This window comes from Medicago sativa, chromosome 3, assembly GCF_051527215.1.
Source record: "Medicago sativa cultivar Bolivia chromosome 3, Bolivia_mono, whole genome shotgun sequence".
In the NCBI taxonomy this organism is placed as follows: domain Eukaryota; kingdom Viridiplantae; phylum Streptophyta; class Magnoliopsida; order Fabales; family Fabaceae; genus Medicago; species Medicago sativa.
The window spans coordinates 6,925,328-6,945,043 of record NC_140751.1 but is presented as its reverse complement, the minus strand read 5'-3'; the positions used below and the strand labels follow the sequence as shown (position 1 = coordinate 6,945,043).

The following is a 19,716-nucleotide window of genomic DNA, read 5'->3' as shown; positions in this document are numbered from 1 at the left end:
ATTCATGACATGTGGCGAAACAACATTGAACGGTTGAGATTAAAAAGAATAAAATAAGCCTTTTACTGTTCCTCTTCTGCAAAAAGATATCCACATCGAGTCTGATAATCCTCCACCCAATTCTGCCTCTACGCCGAAGCTTCGATCTCTACTCGAATTCAAAAAAGCATAACCACAGATCCATAACAAAGCATAAACTCATGGAAACCTTCCATCAACAACGCAATGGGTAGGAATTTTTTGAGACGAACTCACTGGAAACGTCACCGGAACCGTAACTTTGAATTTTAGTAGTGTGTTGCTATCAAGAATAAAAAAGATTCTGAGAGGAGAGAACCACTGAGAAGTGAAAGATTTTTATTTTGATGCTGAGAATGAGGAGAGAGGTCTGAACAGACAAGACTGAGGGGTGGTCGGAGTGGGAGGGAGGTTTGAGGTGGTCGTGAGAGAGAATGGGCCAAAGTAATAGGATGGGAGGAGAAGAATTTTGTTTCATCAAAAGCAAAAATCCTATCGAGAAGAAGAGGAACAAGGAAAACAAATTTTCTTATTTAATCTTGACCATTGAAACTTATTATGCCATGTGTCGCTCATCAGTTAAACTAACTGGGAAACTGGAGCAGATCCAAACTAGATGAAATATGGGGTTTGAACTTTGATGAAATGCTAACAATATTCATTCCGACACAGTCTTTTTATCATTTATCTTTTTTCGACGTTCACTTTTTTATGGTCAAATAGTTTAGTGGCTAGATTCACACACATTATGTATGGATAAGTGGGGAATTCGGGATCCGAACCCCGGCCCCTGCATAAATTATCCATGGTAGGTACCAACTGAGCTACACTTACGGGACAAAAATACACAGTATTCTATTGGGTAAAATAGATGTGGATCCCACCACTTTGAGAATTGGTCAAACATAGAATAGTGAGACATAAATGTATTATAGAATAGTGAGACATAAATGTATTTTATTCAATAAGATAATGCATGTTAACAAAAGTGTGTTAACACGAGTGTTGCTAGTACGTTATTTTTTAACTTTTAAATTAGTTTGTAAATTAAAGAGGTGCTTTTATCATCCATATTTTCTTCAAAATTTACCTCATCAAGAAATATGTTTTAAATGAGCAAAAGATGATCTTTTTTTTTCACGCTGATGGGTGAATCAAGACAAAATTGTGTTTTTTTATCCCCAAAAACAACTCTCTGCAAATTATATTTGAGGTTTTTAGTCCATCTAGATAAAACCCATTTTAAATTCAGGTTTTTGGTCCATCCAAATTTAAAATTGACTTACTATTATCAATTTATAATAAGGTTAAATGTTTTTTTTTGTACATATAAATATTTAAACATTTCGTTTTAATTCTCTTAAAAAATTTCTTCAATTTTTAATCCTTAAATGATTCGTCTTATACTAGCATGCAACATTAAGCTCCCCGTATAAGTATGCTAGGGAAAAAGTCCTACAAGAGAAGTCGCAGACCATAACAAGGTCACTGAAAAAAAAAAAAAAAACTCCAAGTACGTCACATCAACATATGTGGCGCTCTTGCTTGAAAAGATGGTTGAGTCCATCAATAAACACAAACACACCTTGATGACACACTGTATGTGCAATTCTCTGCCCACTTCGTCACTTGCTGCTTAAGTAGCTCATGTCGAACCCACATGTCTTATGAACTCGTGTTTTAGAAAGTTGAACCGTCAAGAGCCCCTTTAATTTTTTTCAACTTTCTCTAGGTCAGATCCAATCAACTCCACCATAAGTGTATCCCCATCATGTGTGTCCAATGTTGTACGGTCCAACAGACGACCCTATATGAACAAATACAATAGATAAGACACATCATTCAGTGTCACTGTCATATCCTCAACCGGGAGATGGTTCACCTGTTTCAGTCATGTTCTACCCAATGCGACCTGCACATCTGTCCATACCTAAAACATTGGTAAAATCACTAGAGAAAAAACCAACAATTATGCAACTCTAAACACATGTCGGATTTTAGAATCGGAAACGATGAAGAACATATTTGAATTCCGAAATCCAAACTAGATCCGTACGAGAAAAATCGCTATTAAAAACACAAGATCTAAGCAGATTTGTATTAACATCTTGCTTAATAGTTGAAAACTTCATAAATAGGACGAATTCGAGCAAGTTTTGATGAAAAATGATATAATATAACAAGTTTTGAATTTGAGGGTGTTTGAGTATCTTTGAGTGCATAAAAACTAAAATGCATAAGTGAAGAAAAGATGAGAAACTCATTATATATCTTATATGATGTATGCATAAGTGAAGAAAAGATGAGAAACTCATTATATATCTTATATGATGTGTTTGAATTCTATAATTTTAAAATTCAAACACAAAAACATACTTCAAATTCTAAAATTCGGTTAGTAAGGATCATTTTAAGAATCAAGTGGGTATAATTCTCACCATTTGAAGAGGTGTGGTGTGGGGGTAAAAGAATTTAACCTAATCTAGAAGAGGCATTATTGAAATTGAAAAAGATAGTTGGAAAGGAAAGTAAGGACATTTTGAGTTGCCGCTAGTTCTGTTCTGTTAATTAGTTTGCGCGTATTCCTTCCTCATGCTGTGTGTGCTGTCATACATTAACCTGTTATCAATCCTGTCTGTCACTTATTTAATTAACATTTTCCAAATGTTAGTTAGTTTGTTCAACTCCAACACGTAAATGACCGCCACTACCTTTTCTCTTTCTTTTTTTTTTTTTTTTAAGGAAATTTTCTCTTTCTTTTTATTATTAAATCTAAACAATATTAGTTTTACAACAAAATAATTTATCAATATTGTAGACATAAGGTAGATAAATAAGTTTCTCAAATACACATTAAGATGTTCATTTTCAAATGTCTTTGGAATAACATATGTTGAGAAATCTTAACACTTTAAATAGATCTAATATCATGAAAAAATTTAAAAAATAATGAAATAAATTTTACATCAATAACTTTTTTTTTTGACCATAAACCATTAAAACTTAAAAGAAGTTTATAAAATAAGTGTTTTATTTTATTTATTTATTTTGAATCAAGTATCCAAATAACTAAAATTCCAATTTTCTAAAGTGGATAAACAAGAAATTGAGAGTTCAAACTTTAATCTATATATATAATGTAATATCCAAACAAGCTGAATTATGTTTACGGGTATTTTGCACTTTTTTTTATAAATAAGTTAAAATTTACTAATGTATATATTTATTCGTGATCTTTGAACTCAATGATAAAAATTGTAAAACGTCATTAATATGATTTTAATAAATAAAATATTCATTTAGAAAATGATTAACATACTATATTCCTCCTCCCGATGGGTGAATCAAGACAAAATTGTGTTTTTTTTTTTCCTTCCCGAAAACAACTACTCCCTCCTGTCCTATTTATAAAAAAAAATTGACTTTTTAGATTCATTGAGTAATTAATGTATATTGTCTAGAATATATACCAAATATATTATTTATGTAATGAATCAAAAAAGTCAAATGTTTCTTATAAATAGGACCGGAGTATAATTTTACACCAATTCAATAAGTGCTCATATATAATAACATAAACACAAACCATTTTTCAAAGACAAGAAAAAACAAAGATTCATCTCAACAAAACTCCTTCATAATTAATCATCCATATCCCTCAAAAGGAAACTTAGTTATATTTGACAATTGAGGAACACTTCAAAGAGAAAGAGAAAAATCTATAACTGGATCTATCTATCTACCACAAAACATCATAGAACAAACATCATGGCTTGTTCTATGAATCAACAAAGCTTCTTGCTTTGTTCTTCACTTCTTCTCATCATGGCTGTTTCTGTTTCATCTTTTCATCCAACTTTTCTTCCTAGTAACTCTCTTTTCATTTTTCACTTCACAACTTTTTTATATTCAATTTTGTTGAATTTGTAACTAATATTGAAAAAGTTCAAATTTTTATATCTGGGTTTTGCTGTTTCTGATTGCAGATACTATTTTTGATGCTAAGACACTTACTGGTCGCCATCTTCTTCAAGCTAAAAAAGGTTCTTCATTTTCTCTCTCTCTTTTTTCTTCTATGCTTTTGGATCTACCTACTTATTTGTTTTTTATTTTGTTTTTTTCTCAAATATATAATATTAAGTTCTATTTTTTATTTTTTGTGGGTTTATTTTGCATTTAGTTGTTGCTGTTATTAGTATTATTATTAGTATTTTTTAAAACATTATTATTTCTATTTATTATTATTGTTTGTAGTTGTGGATTTTCTGCTTATATAGTTTATCTTGATGTGATTGAAGAAAATTAAGTTTCTTAGCATTAATTTCTTGTCTAAAGATTCATGATGACAAATTAGTTTTTCAAATATACTAGTAACAAACCCGTGCTGACGCACGGGTACAGTAAACGTTTGTTATTTGTTAAAAATTATGAAATGTTTATAAGAGTTTTGATGCAATTTAATTATTAGTTTATGTAATTAATTTGGATGTGATGGCCAAATATTTGTGTATTATATTTTTGATTCAACAATAATATCCACTTATATTTTTTTTTTCTCCAAATAAAAAATATAATAACATATCTTGGAGTTTTTTCCTCAAAAAATATATAATTTTGGAGTAGGTTTGCTAAATTAAAATATATAATTCATAAGAGACATTGTCTTGATTTAATTTATAGAGCAATAATATATTTTTTTGGACCTCTTATCTATATAGATCTATAAAAGTATGTTTGTAAGATTTTTGTTTGACATAATAGATATATTTTATTTAGAAATAAAAGAATAAAAGATTAAATCTTTTGAATAAAATAAGAACTCTTTTGAATGTAGCACCGCAAACTAAAATCAAGGTAGTTTATTTCTGCATAATGTCTTTCTTTGTAGTTTGTTGCATAGAACCAAACCTTATCCATTGGTTTAAATCTTACAAACTTTTTTCTTTTATACTGCTATTTGTTGCCATGTGTATTTTATTTTTCTTTCTTTATTTCTTTCAATAAAAAGAAGGAAAAAGTAATAGAAAAGAAATACAAAACTATGAATGATGTTTTGTATACCTTGGATGTAGAACATGTCATGTTGAATCAGCTGAAAAAAAGTGTAGTTAGTTTTACATGATAATATGAAGAAGAAAAAAATGAAAATACTTTTTAGCTAAGAAAAAAAGTTTATTTTAAAAAGAACAATGAGTGAAATGGAGTATTGAATCTTAGATAATAGTGTGTTGAATCTTGTATAAAAAGTGTGTTGCTACAAAGTATTATTTCTGTTTTACTTTGATGTATTGTGACAAAGTTCATAGTTGTGCAAATATATATTTTGTAGTGAAAAAGATTAAAAATTTGTTAAAAATGTTGAAGATAATTATTGTAGCAAGGTGGAAAATTTTGTTTTGGTATGTTATATATTGAAGTTGTTTGTATTTGAAACAAATATGTTGCTTACCTTTTTTTCTCCTGTTTTCGGTGTTTATTGCAGATGTTGCTCATTTTGTATTTGAAGCTTGAAGATGATAGAATAGAAAAAATCTTCATGATTTCTTCTTTTTCTGTTACCACTTTTCTACTCATGTGTAGAACATTTTTTGAAATGTGTTGAATGAGAGAAGATGAAAATAAGAGAATGGTGAGAGAGATAGTATATGAGGATTCATTTGTATATATATTCAAACTAAATTTGATTGAATTTGAAATTTGAATTTGAAAACTTGCCCCCAAATTTGGTTGGTAAATGTGTAGAGTACACAAAATATATTTATTGATTTGAGACATGACTCAGTTTGCTTTTTCAAGTAAAAGCAAACTATCCTCAAAGTTGTTTTAGTCAGCTTGAAACCAGGAAAAGAAATTTGAAGAGCAATGAAACCAAAGAACATAACTTGGTACTTAGATGACATCATGTTAGTTAATTGTGGTGATTTGGTTGAATAAAGTAATTTATGGACAGACTTTACCCTTACTTTGATGATTTGTCAATAAACCAGGCTGGGGCAATAAGAGGTTTTCCACAACATCTTCTCTTCTTATATTAAGAGAGATGAAATGAGACTAAAATGGTTCTTCCATTAAGCTTTCCATGAGATCAACTTTGACCATTTTTTATGTTACTTCAAATCTTCGGATTCGGAAGACTAATTTGATGTTACAAAATTTTGAAGCACCAAATTGAGTTCTAAAGTATAGGATCAAAATGATAACTTAGGGCTTATTTGGGTTGACTTATTTGAGTTTATTTTACTTAAGAGATTGTTTGAGAGAGTTTATGGAAACAACTTATTACATGGCCATTAAGTTGTTTTCAGTTTATTTCCATAAGCTCTCTATAGGATAGCTTATGAAAACAAGTTCTAGTTTATATGAAAATAGTTTGACTTTATTTATCTTTTGTTATTGAATTAGCTTATGCATAAGCACTTATACGAGAAGCTATTAATTAAGTTGTTTATCGAAACACGGCCAGGTTACACACATACATTAGTATTGGGGAATGGGGATGGACTAATAGAGAAGTATGGCTCCAAATTCTGGAAAAATTGTTGTTGATAAAATATATTGTCTTTTTGATTCCATGTATCATGTTGAATTATCAAAAAAAAATGATTTTGTTGAGCATCCTTTACTAAGAACTAGCACTCCAACTTTGAACGTGATTAGATCTCCGTAATCTTGGCACCGTACTCTAGATAATAGCTGTTTGAGAAAGATCTGGTTTATATATGTACCACAAATACTATAGTGTGTAGAATTTGACTCTTTCATTATTAAAAAGAAAAAAGAATTTGGCTCTTTCTTTTTGGATACCAGTTGCATTGATTCAATGCAAGTTATTACTTATTTCAGTTATCTATGTTTAGGAAACTTGATTATATATTCATTACTGAACTCATGTAGAACTAGTTTATTAGTTAAATCAGTAATTGATCGATAGAATTATTGTTACATAGCCGCTGTGGCAGCACCATAGTTGTCAAAGCGGAAACGCGGCGCGACGCGGCCACCCCAAAAATTGACGCGGCGCGGTATGCGGGCGCGACGCGGGGGCTATTACATGACGCGGACCCTAAAACTAAAAATTATATTATTAATAAAGGACTACTAAAATATGGAAAAAAAATGTATTTAGTATTAGTATAAATGAAAAATTAAAGACTATTAATTGTTTTTAGTATTAAATACTATTATACTTAAATATTTTTAATTTTAAAATATCATATTGTTCAAAAAGAAATATTAAAATACCTTAAATAACATACTTAAACATTATAATTAAATACCATAATGCTAAAAAATATATACTAAAATACCTTAAACAGTATACTTAAGAAACAAATTAATTGTATATACTTATTAATTTAATAACTATATATCATACTATATTTTTTTGATAAAGACAAGAGTAATATATAATGCCATAGTTTAAAAACGATATAATACTATGTATTATTTATTATTCCTTCAAAAAAAGTATTATTACTATTAATTTAGTAAAACAAATTATTATTGTACCAAAAAAACAAATTATTGTACCAAAAAAAACAAATTATTATTATATGAGTGTGACTTTTTTAAATCACATTAGTAATTAAATTAATATTTAATAGGGAGTGGTGCCTTCTCAAAAGACAAGCAGGGAGTAAAGTAGTGGCTAGTGGGTTAAAGCTGTCCTTTGTCCAGCCACTCACATGCTAAAACACTCACATGCTAAAACGTGTGTATTTTCAAATATGGAGTCAAAAATAAAAAAAACGTGTCTTTTGAGAAAGAGACAAACAAAAGGTGGGTGACAGTTGTTCTCTTCAGCCATTCATGTGCCAAAACGTGTCTCTTTTCAAAATAATAAACAAAAAACTGCATCTTCTTCCCCTTGTCTCTCTCTCCTCCAACTCGCCGCAAAACAACCTCGAAAACACCAAAACTCGCCGGAAACATGCCGGAAACAACCTGCAAACACCAAAACTTGGAGAAAGCGGCCGCTTTGACCCGCTTTTGACCCGCTCCGCCTCACAGAAACGCGGCCGCGGAACCCGCATTTCACAAACGCGTGACTCGGTGGCGTTGTGATGCGGTACCTAGATTTTGGCCGCTCCGCGCCGCAATAGCGCCGGGAGCGGCCGCTATTGACAACAGAGGGCAGCACTGCAATGCTATAACATAGTGGAATTTGAACAAATCATTATTGTTCAGCGATACGCTCTTTAGTATACCATGTTGTCAAATAGAGGTTGTAGAGGGCTCTATGACACTGTTACATAGCGGAATTTGAACAAAGCGTTATTTTTCACGATCCGCGGTTGACGATACTGATCTATAGTAGAGTTTTGGTTGTGTGGCATGTGCTTTTATTGTATAATGTATAATACATGTACTGGTTTGTGTGTGTGTGTGTGTGTGTCTAAACACCAAAAGAGAAGAGTTTGCTGATGACATTATTTCACATTGCACCTGCAGGCTGTTCTGTGAATTTCGAGTTTCTAAACTATACAATAATCACAAGCAAATGCAAAGGACCTAAGTACCCTCCCAAGGAATGTTGTGGAGCATTTAAAGAGTTTGCTTGCCCTTATACTGACGTGATAAATGATTTAACAAACGATTGTGCCTCAACCATGTTTAGTTACATTAATCTTTATGGAAGATACCCTCCTGGCCTCTTTTCGAGCGAGTGTCGTGAAGGGAAGGAAGGTCTAGCATGTGATGCTTTGCCACCATCAGTGTCCGCCGATGATACTGCAAATCAAATCGTACATAGTCCATCTCTTCTGCTGGTGCTTACAGCCTGCATCTTCTTAATCTTATTATTCTGATATCTCAATATCTCAACTTCAATTCATTTGTTACAGTGCTTTGCATTGTTGTATTATCAATGAACATATTTATTTATATAACATGTTCGTTATTGTTGATGCGGGTTGATTGTACTAGAGCTGAAACTCGAGCTTGTACTTATATATAGTTACCATATAGTTACCTATGTTGTATTTGAGTGTTGTTTAGAGATTGCAAGTTTTGTTGGATCTTGTCTTCTCTGCAAATGAAGAGTAATATTTTATGTAGAATAGGCCTGTGTGAATTAATTTTTTAGAATCTGGATTCAAACTACTGCGGTCAATTGATTTAAGCCCTCGGATAGAGATCAGTTGACTCACATTGTGACCTCAACAAATTGAGTACTTTTTTTTTTTTCCGGATAGAAAAAATGTGAGCAAGTTTTGTAGTTAGCATCTTGGGAGCAAACCTCGAACCTCTGCTTCAAATTCTTTCGATGTCTCTTAGCTCACCAACCGTTCTGTTTACTTGAAAAATCTTGATGTTCGTTCTTCATCAACAGTTGGCATCATTGACTACTGATTGAATCAAATATATTTCCAAAATTTAAGCGTGTACTTGTGATTTAAAGAGATATCAACCTATAATTAACTTAAATTAGGGGTGTTCAAATCCAAACCGATCCAAAATAAAACCGCAAACCGATCCAAAAAAACCGAAAACCGCAAAAAACCGAATATATTTGGATGCGTTTGGATGTTGTTTTGTAAAAACCGCTAAGATCGGATCGGATTTCGGATCACTTTTTCAAAACCGAACCAAACCGAACCGAACCGCAAAAATAAATATTAATACTTATTTATTCTTTTATTAGTATTATATATTGCATTATTATAATCATTGTTAAATTGTAATCTTATATATTCCACTAATTTAATCTATATTATTATTACTTCATATGTTTCAAAAATAATTGATAATCTTCATACTCTAATTTTAATTTTTTAATTTATTTTGCATCAAACCTATTATTTTTACCATGTTTGTGTAATATTAATATTAATAAAAAAATAATATATTTAAAAAAAGAGTAAATAAAAAAATATATTTTGCATTTTGGATATCCAAAAACCGATCCAAATTAAACCGCATATATTTGGATCGGTTCGGTTCGGATTTTTTTAGAAAACTCATCCAAACCGAACCGAACCGCATGTGATTTTTATTTTGGATCGGTTGACATTTTGCCTCAAAACCGATCCAAACCGCACCGCGAACACCCCTAACTTAAATTATGCGTGCCAAATGAGCTTTGAGTAAATGAAATTACCACTCCATCTCATGCTTTGATATTCAGGTAAAGAAAATGCTTCATACACAACACTTGTGTACATGTCTTTTGTAGAATGTGGATAACAAGGACTCTGCATAATAAGGATTTGTACCTATGCAAACTATGAACGTGAAGGAAACATTTAGGTAGATTTCATATCTAAAAGAGGTTGACAATGAGTTCTTTTAAAGTTGACCATTTCTTCCTCTGTCACCTTCCAGAAATGTCTTCGATCAACAAGTAAATGACTCGCATTTATAAATATTTAAACAGCCTTAATTAGCTTTCATAAGATTTTGTTAGTTAAAGTAGCTTGGAAAAGTTGCAGAAATTCACCAGTTAAAAGGATACCCTTAACATTTTCTGAAAAAAGTAAAATGAAACTGCATATTACGTTAATAGTATTCTGTCACATCTTAATCTCTGCAAATGAGCGGGTATGGAAGCTTGTGAAGAAATGGAGGAAGATGAGTGACAGCAGAAATGGAAAAGGAGGAGAGGGAGCAGAGGAAAAATGATGGAGATTCTATTTTCAAGTTACAAGACAACAACCTTAGTGTTGCGTCAAGGCTTGCTCCCTCCAATAAAAGACTAAAGTCCTAAAGAAAATTTAGAATGAGTGGCAAAATTCGGAACAATTTGTGTATGAAGACAATAAATGCCATTTTTCGAGTACTTCAAATCCTTAAGCTTGAGGATATTTTCAATCATATTACAATTTCTTCAAACTTGCAACATTACATATTACATAAAGACAACTGTTTAAATTATTCTTAACAATCCCAATTATTATATGCTTCTGATCATATATATCATAATATCTATAATTATACAAAATGATGTTGAAAAACTGAGTCCTATTATTCCAGCCTCCCTAAAGTTGGAGGGTGCAGAGTAATTTACACTATTGAGGAAATATATTTTAGAACAAAATAATCACCATATGAGGCCGAGCCTAGGCTTCTGGCGGAACTTCTTTTTTTCCACACACCAAGAACCAGGAAATGTGCTCAACTGTACACAATTTACAAACAATTAGCCTTACTACAAACTCTACTGAGAATGAAAATCAAACTGACAAAAGTCATGAAAAGTCAAATGATTCTGTCTGTAAATCAATTCAGTTTTGCAATAAAGTTCAATATTTTCCGATACACTCATCATAAGATAGAATGTCCAGCAGCAAAGTAGATCGGTGGCTGTTTTGATTGACTTATTTGCGTTTACTTACGATACTGTTTGTGAGAACTTATAGAAATAGCTTATGACATGGTCATAAGTTGTTTTCAGCTTATTTCTATAAGCTCTCCGGAATAACTTATGAAAACAATTTATAGTTTATATGAAAACAATTTGATTTGATTTTATCTTTTGTTATAGAAACAGCATATACGTAAGTATTTACATGATAAGCGCGTATAATATAACATTTACTTAAGTTGTTTATCCAAAGAGAACCTAAAATATTTATCATCAAGGTAGTAGGGAACTTACATTGCCAATCATCTTTGCTCCGAACCATGGGGTATCGACACCGTATGGAGGAGGTATGACTCTAATTCCATTGGTCATGTATGGAGGAAGTAAGCCATGGAGTTCCTTCTCTAATCTTTCTGTACAAAATATGGACCCCAAAAGTAGTAGAATTAGGCCAAGTTTCTTCTCTTGCCAAAAATCATTGTAAGCTTATAGGTGTTTATTGCTAAGTTAAATGAGAGAGCTTCTGTCTGAATCCTTTCAAAGGCTCTCATTTAACTTCTACATAAACACGTAAATTTACAAGGATTTTTTTTTATCTTAACCTATGGGAGAAGTTATTATTTAAAAAATTCAGTTATTGCAAGGTTCTTTTAATATTTCTTTTTCTATACGTGTTTCTTGAGAATTATATCCAAAAAGACTCGTGGAATGGAACTATTAGAGATATCACATTACACCAGGAGTTTTCAGTACTATAGTTTTCTTTCATCAGTCTACTCTGTTGCAAACATGTGAAATATCATGTTACAAATAAAAAAGTACATTTAAACATTTACCTGCCAAACCAGGCAAACATGCAGTTCCTCCTGATAAAACTACAGTTTTGTACCAATCATTGTCGCCTGGTAATCCTGCAGAATGGCAATTCTCCATACAACGAGCTATGGCCTGGTGTAAACCCACGGCTTGCCTGTACAAAGAAGTGAAACATAAGCTTAAACAACCATTAAATGAAAATATAAAAACTAACAGAGGAAATAAATCTACATAGTAACCTTATACCGTCCAATCAACCATAGACAAAAAAAAAAAATTCATTACCTAAGCATTTACTAGTCTGACAGAGGCTGTATATACTAAGGCTTTGTTTGCGAGTTTGGAGGGGAAGGGAGGGGAGGGTTTTGGAAGAAAAAAGGAGCAAGTGGAACAAATAGAGGACATTGGGAGGGGAGGGCTTTGGGGGGTTGATTTTTCTTCGCAATACAAAACCCTCCTCATTTGGGCGAACTAAAAAATTGTATTGGAGGAGGGTTTATATGAATTCTTCAAATTTAATCTATGTTGTTATTATATTCTTAAGATTAAAAATATATGAATAATAAGCATTAGTTTATCATTCTCTAAAAAAATACTCTTAAAAAAATGTGAAAGATTTCTCCATTTCCCTCTATATTTCTCACCACCCAAAGCCCTCCCTCCCCCTCCCCTCCAAAAACCCAAACAAAGCCTAAAAGTAGTAGTTAATAGAATGAAAAAGGAGGAACTTCGAAGCTCGTTGGATCTAAGATTTAAAAAATTGATTTACTTTAGACATAAATCACTTTTGCAATCAGTCTATCCAGTTAGGTTAAGATATCAAAAACTAACTAATGAATCCGCCTGCCTTAATATTATGGTCAATCTGTCGCAACCACATTGCAAGAAATACAAAACTTACACTCCAGCAAGATGTGGCTTGAATAAAATCTCAGCTGTCTGAAACCGCTCTTTTGAAAGTGTAAACAATCCATCTCCTGTAGCTTGAAATGATGCTTGTGTGTTTTCTTTTAATAGCTCAGCTTCATAATCAAGAGCAACATAGCATAGGTTCTGTTGCCAAACAGAAAATTTGTAATTAACTGAACAGAAACATAAGATATTCTATTCTCCTTATTATTGATGTTTCAGACCTCGGAGGAGAATTATATTAATACCTCTTTCAAAGCGCGAACAGTGTACAACGATTGAAAATTTAGGTTGTTCTGTTGCATCTTCTCCTTAAGAAATCCTGTAACTTTCAGTGCTCCCAGTCCCACAACTTCCACACCAACCTTACGCATTACTTTACCATTAAAAACTGTAAAAGGACAAGGCATGTTACATTTACACCACCAACAAAGGTGGAAACAAATGAACAGTCATTTGCGTCTGATACTAGCACTGAAGAACTCGTGCAATGCACAGGGAGAAAACCATTCAAAGAATATACACGGTGTTTAGCAGTAAATCACAATATTGCATCATTAGGCATACATCAATGTTGTACCACACTTAGACAACATATTGAGATACCTTATGAATTATATTTATTATTATGCAAAAATTCAGAATTATATTGAAACAGAGAAAGAGAAAGAGCAAGAGAAAAGAAAACAGTAGGGCATACTTGGAACTATTGATGTCACTTGAAAACCTATATTAACAGCTATTCCAGAAGTTCGTTTTGCAGCATAGAGAGCTAGAGTTGCCTACATTTTTCAAAATATATAATAAGCAAATACAGAAATAACAACAAATAAAAGAAGCCGGCATATTTTATTCCAATTTGCAATAAAGACATGCAAAATCACATTCACCTCTCCAGGTAACAATTTGTAAATATGGAATTATTACATATCAAAGCGACATAAGTTTATACTTTTTGTTTTGTCGTAACCCTTCGGTTCCCAGGGAAAGGGGCCTGATAATCTAGAGTTTGGCCGGTAGGTAAGTGAAGTCTGACTAAGGATTGTTTTAAACAGATTCGAACTCACGATTTTATACCTTTATTAACCAAATTGTCATCAATTTTACCTGCAACGTGAAAGACTACAAAATCTAGATGCTAGAATCTATATTTATTTTTAGTTGCATATAAATCCTTGCAGAGGTAATAAATGTTTAAACAAAAGGATATGGTGCTATAATCATTAAACAGGTGCAAGTGCAAGAGCATCTTCTAATACAATTGTATAACCATAGTCACTAGTCAGTAAATAGGTAACTTATCAAGTTTTTATTTTTTTATTTTCCACCTTAAGATATATTACCTGGTTGACGGCACAAACAGCAGGAACATTCAAGTCGAACAGGGAAGCATAAATTGCTTCTTTAAGTTGCTGTCTCGATGCTCTGGCTGATTCAGTATCTGGAATCAGGCAATAATTTGTAAAGCCAAGGAATCATATATGTAACAAGACTACGTATTATTAACCAAAATTACATGCGGACAAGATGAGCATGGTACTGTTGAAAATGTGAACCGTTATATGTTCATCACCATGGCACAAATCACCATATACAATAACTGAAGTAAATCATAAAATGTAACTTACCATCATAATGGCATATTGGTATAGAAACAATAACCGGTTGATTTTTTGGTTTCACCTGCATCCTGCCGAGAAATCAACCAACATATTAAACATCAAGCAAGAACAACATAAAAATGATTAGGTAAACAACATAACACAATTATGCCTTTGTCCATGTTAAGCATGCATATTTCTTTAGTGACAAGTTAATTAGTATTAGATGATGAGTCTTGGCGCAACTGTTGGAATTGTTACCATGTGCTAAAAGGTCTCAGGCTTGAGTTGTGAAATCAGCTCTTACAAATGGAAGTTAAGCTTCCTATACTAGATCCGTAATGAATCTAACCCTTTCCATGACCCTGTATGGCAGGAGTTTTATAGCACTGAGATTCCCTTATTTAAAAATATTAGGGCTCGGTTACTCCTCATGTTTTTGTTTTCATTTTCACTTCATCTAATAAACATAAGATAATATAGATCCAATATTTCCCCCACTGTTTTCTTTTACAATATTTTGAACCAGATCTAGCATTTTTTCAGAAATTTTGAAAATGTCAAAACACTGTTTCCATTGTTTTTGAAAATGCACTTTTCCTAACTTGTCTTCCATCTTCTCTCTATCACAATTGTTCACAACTTGAGTCTTCAATCTCCATGTTAGCGATTTAAAATGAATACAAATTTTAGAAAGTAAAACAGAAAAATGTTTTTAGAAAATAAACGGGATATTAACTTAACTAGTATTTAAAAGTCCACTGCCTTTTCCAAAACTTGATTGTTTTGGTGATATTCACCTATATTTGTATGCATGTGCACATAGATCTAAAAGTACTCAATTGCACTGAGAGAGTTGATACGGGTTCATTTAACTGTGAGTAGTTAAGAAATGACATTATGACAATATTACCTGTTATAAATAGTTGCGAAAAAATGTCGAAGCCTAGTATACATTGGTGACTCAATGTTGCCAAATTCCTGCATATCAAAAAGGAGGCAAAGTTTTAGACGTTTCTGAGTATTGAAATAAGGCAGTTATGTTATATTTTAATTGGGAGGGAGGTTATATACTGTTTTAATTAGGACATTTATGGTTATATGAGGCAGTTATGTATTTGTGTTATAAATAGGGAAGTTATGAGACAAGGGAAAGGGGGGATTCGGTTAGTTGGTAAAGGATTGGGAGAGACCCAACTCTTGAACATTTGGAAGGGAGAGATCCAAGACTCTCAAATTTCTTTGGAATCTATTGTAATATTAATATTAATTTGTATTTTGGTACCAGTTTCTATCACAAAATTGCAACAGGAGTGGAAAGAAACTGAAAAAACTGAAACGGCAATGCCTATTATCTGCAGAAGTGTTTTCTGCAGTTTAAGTTTTTCATCGGTCGAAGTCAAAATGAGGATGTATGAGCACAACAAAACATGTCATCGTTTAGTGCTAGTTCCAACCAAAATCATTACCAAAAATGTTGCAGATCGCCCTGACGGACAAGCATATTTGCTCCAACCAAATTTGCAATAGCCAGAACCACCTTGAGCAAAAACAGATAAAAGAGAAATGTTTAAATGTAACCATCAGTAACAGAAACACAAGATAGTGGAATGAAAATTTGCAAGACTAACCATCAATAATAATAGCACCAGGAACCTGAGCTCTCTGACCATAAATATGTTTGAATGACAGCTGGGGCGTCTGGCCAAAGGATCTGCAATTCACGGACGGAATCTCAAAATCCGATTTCATGAAATACAAATCATCTCTAGACCCATCAAAACACAATACCAATCACTTGGACAACCACAACTCATCAAATTCACTCCAAAGCACAGAATAACAATCACTTGCACCATAACCCATCAAAGCACTGAACATCAATCTCCTCACATAATCCATCAAAGCTAAAAGGTAAAAATACCAATTCACTTGCATAGTTTAATGGGTGAATCACCGTTTTATTCCTTGAAGTTGTAGGGGTTGTGCGATTCAGTATCTGAAATTAACGAAGTTTTAAAATAATCCATGAAATTAAAAAATCCTTGATTACATTAGCCCTTTTGGATGAGTAAATTCAGTCTTAAAATTGTTTTGAATGGAAAAACGGGATTATAAAATTTCAAATTTAAATATGATTTTGAGATTTCGTTAATTTCACGACCAAGATAACAGATCCCTACAATTGGAAGGACTAAACTGGTGATTCAATCATTGTTCCCATCAAAGCACAAAAAACAATCACTTGCACCACAACCCATCAAATAAAAATCATTTACACTATAAACCATCAAAATACTTGCACAGTTGCACGATAATTGGATCACTGTTTTAGTTCATAAAGTTGTAGGGGTTGCACAATTCAATCCCTGAAATTAACAAATTTAAAAATGATCCATGAAATTAAAAATCTTATATCACACTATTCCTTTTGGATAAGTAAATTTAGTCCTAAAATTGTCTTCAACAAATTAATGTGAACGAAAATTTTAATTTCAAAGATCTTTAAGATACCGTTAATTTCACTGTGGAAGCGGACTGATCCCTACAATTTAAAGGACTAAACTGGTGGTTCTATCATTGCACCCATCAAAGCACACACAAAAATCACTTGGACAACCCATCAAATTCGCAACAAATCACAAAATAACAATCGTTTACACAACAATCCATCAAAGCACGAATTTGCAATCAATTTCAAATATGATCTTGAGATTTCTTAAACTTCATGATCAAGTTCACTGATCCCTACAAATTGAAGAACTAAATTGGCGATTATCTTGTTGCACGGCCCATCAAAGTACAAAACAACAATCACTTGCACCACAAACAATCAAAGCTAAAAAAAATTACCAATTCACTTGCACCAAAGCACAAATTTGCAAGATTTGTCCTTTTGGATCAGTCAATCTAATCCTAAAATTATCTCGAACAAAAAATTTCAATTTCAAAGATCATTTTGAGATTTAGTTAATTTCACTGCCAAAATTTCTAATCCATACAATTTGAAGGATTAAACTTACATGCACCCATCAAAGCACAAAACACAAAAATTTACTTGCACAAGCCATCAAATTCACAACAAATCACAAAATAAGAATCATTTACAACACAAACTATCAAAATTAATCACTTTGCATAAAAACAAAAAATTACAATCATACACACACAATGCATCAAAATCACTTAATTGCAATCACAAAATAACAATCATTAGCACAACCAATCAAAATTCACACCAAATCACAAAAATAAAAAGCATTTATTATTAACACCACAAATCATCAAAATCACTCACTCCCTCTGGTCACTATTATAATCAAATGTTCGTTTTTCATATTCATTGAATAATTGATGTATCTGATATATAATATAGTCTAGATACATTGGTTATTCAATGAATCTAAAAAGAGTATTTCCAATCACAATCACACACCTACAACCCATCAAATTAAATAGCAAGAACCATAATAAAAGAAGAAAATTTAGAATACTAACGGAAGAGGGTGACCAGAAATCAAATTAGTTTCAGCAAAAAACACAGAATCCCAAGATGGATCAGATTGATGAGTCTGAAGGAAGTGAAGCCATAAACGATTATCAGACACAGAAAATTTCAAAGACTTGCAAATCACACTCAGTTTTGCAACTTCTTTGGGACCCAAAAGTCTCAAAATTTGAACCAAGATGTCACTTGGTAGTTGATCTAATTCACCCATATCACCACACGGCAACGGCAACGGCAACACTTGTTGTTGTTGTTGTTGTTGTTGTTCATGTGAAGATGTTGGATTGCGTTTTAAGATTATTTCCCACAATTTTCTTAGTACTATTGACATGTTTTAAGTTTTGGTTTTGGTATGATTTGGAATGTTTCAACAGAACAGAACAGAACATAGCAGAGAGAAAGAGAGTGAAGAATAGTTGGTTAAGTTTGGCACATGATGAAAACGCGGGCATATTCTATCCACAAATATTTTTCCACATATTCCACATTTCCTATTTTACATTTTTATAGTTATTTTATGTATGCATCTATTAATTGAATTTAACTATGGTGGGTGTTTTTAAACCCCCTTTCTCATGTTTATGTATATGCTAACTTTTATTTTCTCTTTTATGATGTATTCGGTTACAATTACTAATTAAACACTTTCAATTATGATTTCTAGTTGAGCCTCTTTTGAATCATCGGATCCACGTGATCATAGTTATTCTTTTTATTAATACAATTGAATAATTAATATATCATGTTCTTAATGCTTTTGAATTTCTGATCAATTTTAAGTTGAACCTAGGTTCTAACAATAGAGTGTGGAATGAGGTAATTGATGCTCCAGTTTATGTTGTCGAGAGAGCAAAAGTTATGCTTCATGATTGGCAAGATGCACGTAGGATTTGTAATACATCTTGTTCACATCTACGACAAGAAGAAACTGTGAAATGGATCAAACCAGCTGAAGGAAGATTTAAGTGCAATATTGATGCTTCTTTCTCCCAACTTTCTAATAGAGTGGGAATAGGAGTTTGTATAAGGGATGATACAGGCACTTTTGTTTTGGCAAAAACTGAATGGTTTACTCCAGTCTGTGAGGTACACGTCGGCGAAGCTCTTGGACTATTATCAACTTTAGAATGGGTTCATCACTTACAATTAGGACCTATCGATTTTGAGCTTGATGCTAAAAAAGTGGTGGATAGTTTTTCATCTGCACATCAGGATGTTACAGAATTTGGGATGATTATTCACAATTGTAAAACTATCTTTGAACAGTACTATGTCAACTCTAGTGTTGAGTTTGTGAGGAGACAAGCAAATGAGGCAGCCCATAGATTAGCTAAGGCGGCCACATCCTCAGCTAGTTTCCAAATTTTGGTAGAAATACCAGATTGTATTGAACACATTTTAAGTAATGAAATGATATAAGTTTCTTTCCTTCAAAAAAAAAAAAAAAACTCTATTGGCTTTAGGTTTTTTAACTTGATACTTTTCTGAGAGATTAGGAGATGGCTTAACATGACTTTTTCTAACGTTTTTTTTAACGCTTTTGAGAATATAAATCCACTACT

The 19,716-nt window shown here is 32.3% G+C and overlaps 2 protein-coding genes across 2 annotated transcripts; one reads left to right on the top strand and one right to left on the bottom strand.

The window, feature by feature from the left end:
- Window positions 1-3,612: 3,612 nt before the first annotated feature.
- LLG1 (LORELEI-LIKE-GPI-ANCHORED PROTEIN 1) lies at window positions 3,613-9,077 on the top strand. Its single transcript, XM_085750476.1, has 3 exons — window positions 3,613-3,886; window positions 4,005-4,061; window positions 8,470-9,077. The coding sequence occupies exons 1-3, from the start codon at window positions 3,787-3,789 to the stop codon at window positions 8,823-8,825; spliced, it is 513 nt and encodes a 170-aa protein (XP_085606602.1). The 5' UTR covers window positions 3,613-3,786; the 3' UTR covers window positions 8,826-9,077.
- A 1,707-nt stretch (window positions 9,078-10,784) lies between these two features.
- Window positions 10,785-18,576, bottom strand: ARP8 (actin-related protein 8). The gene is made up of 12 exons (XM_085750475.1): window positions 18,145-18,576; window positions 16,278-16,360; window positions 16,116-16,186; window positions 15,560-15,627; window positions 14,674-14,735; window positions 14,389-14,486; window positions 13,746-13,827; window positions 13,294-13,436; window positions 13,038-13,189; window positions 12,157-12,290; window positions 11,615-11,733; window positions 10,785-11,134 (listed from the first exon to the last, which is right to left on the bottom strand). The coding sequence occupies exons 1-12, from the start codon at window positions 18,483-18,485 to the stop codon at window positions 11,057-11,059; spliced, it is 1,431 nt and encodes a 476-aa protein (XP_085606601.1). The 5' UTR covers window positions 18,486-18,576; the 3' UTR covers window positions 10,785-11,056.
- Between the last annotated feature and the right edge of the window lie 1,140 nt (window positions 18,577-19,716).

Coding starts and splice junctions, on each gene's coding strand:
- LLG1 (XM_085750476.1), top strand. CDS start 3,787: ATGGCTTGTTCTATGAATCAACAAAGCTTCTTGCTTTGTTCTTCACTT. Junction 3,887..4,004: donor TCATCCAACTTTTCTTCCTA/GTAACTCTCTTT, acceptor TTCTGATTGCAG/ATACTATTTTTGATGCTAAG. Junction 4,062..8,469: donor TCTTCTTCAAGCTAAAAAAG/GTTCTTCATTTT, acceptor TTGCACCTGCAG/GCTGTTCTGTGAATTTCGAG.
- ARP8 (XM_085750475.1), bottom strand. CDS start 18,485: ATGTCAATAGTACTAAGAAAATTGTGGGAAATAATCTTAAAACGCAAT. Junction 16,361..18,144: donor ATTTCTGGTCACCCTCTTCC/GTTAGTATTCTA, acceptor CGTGAATTGCAG/ATCCTTTGGCCAGACGCCCC. Junction 11,135..11,614: donor GAGCAAAGATGATTGGCAAT/GTAAGTTCCCTA, acceptor AATTGTGTACAG/TTGAGCACATTTCCTGGTTC.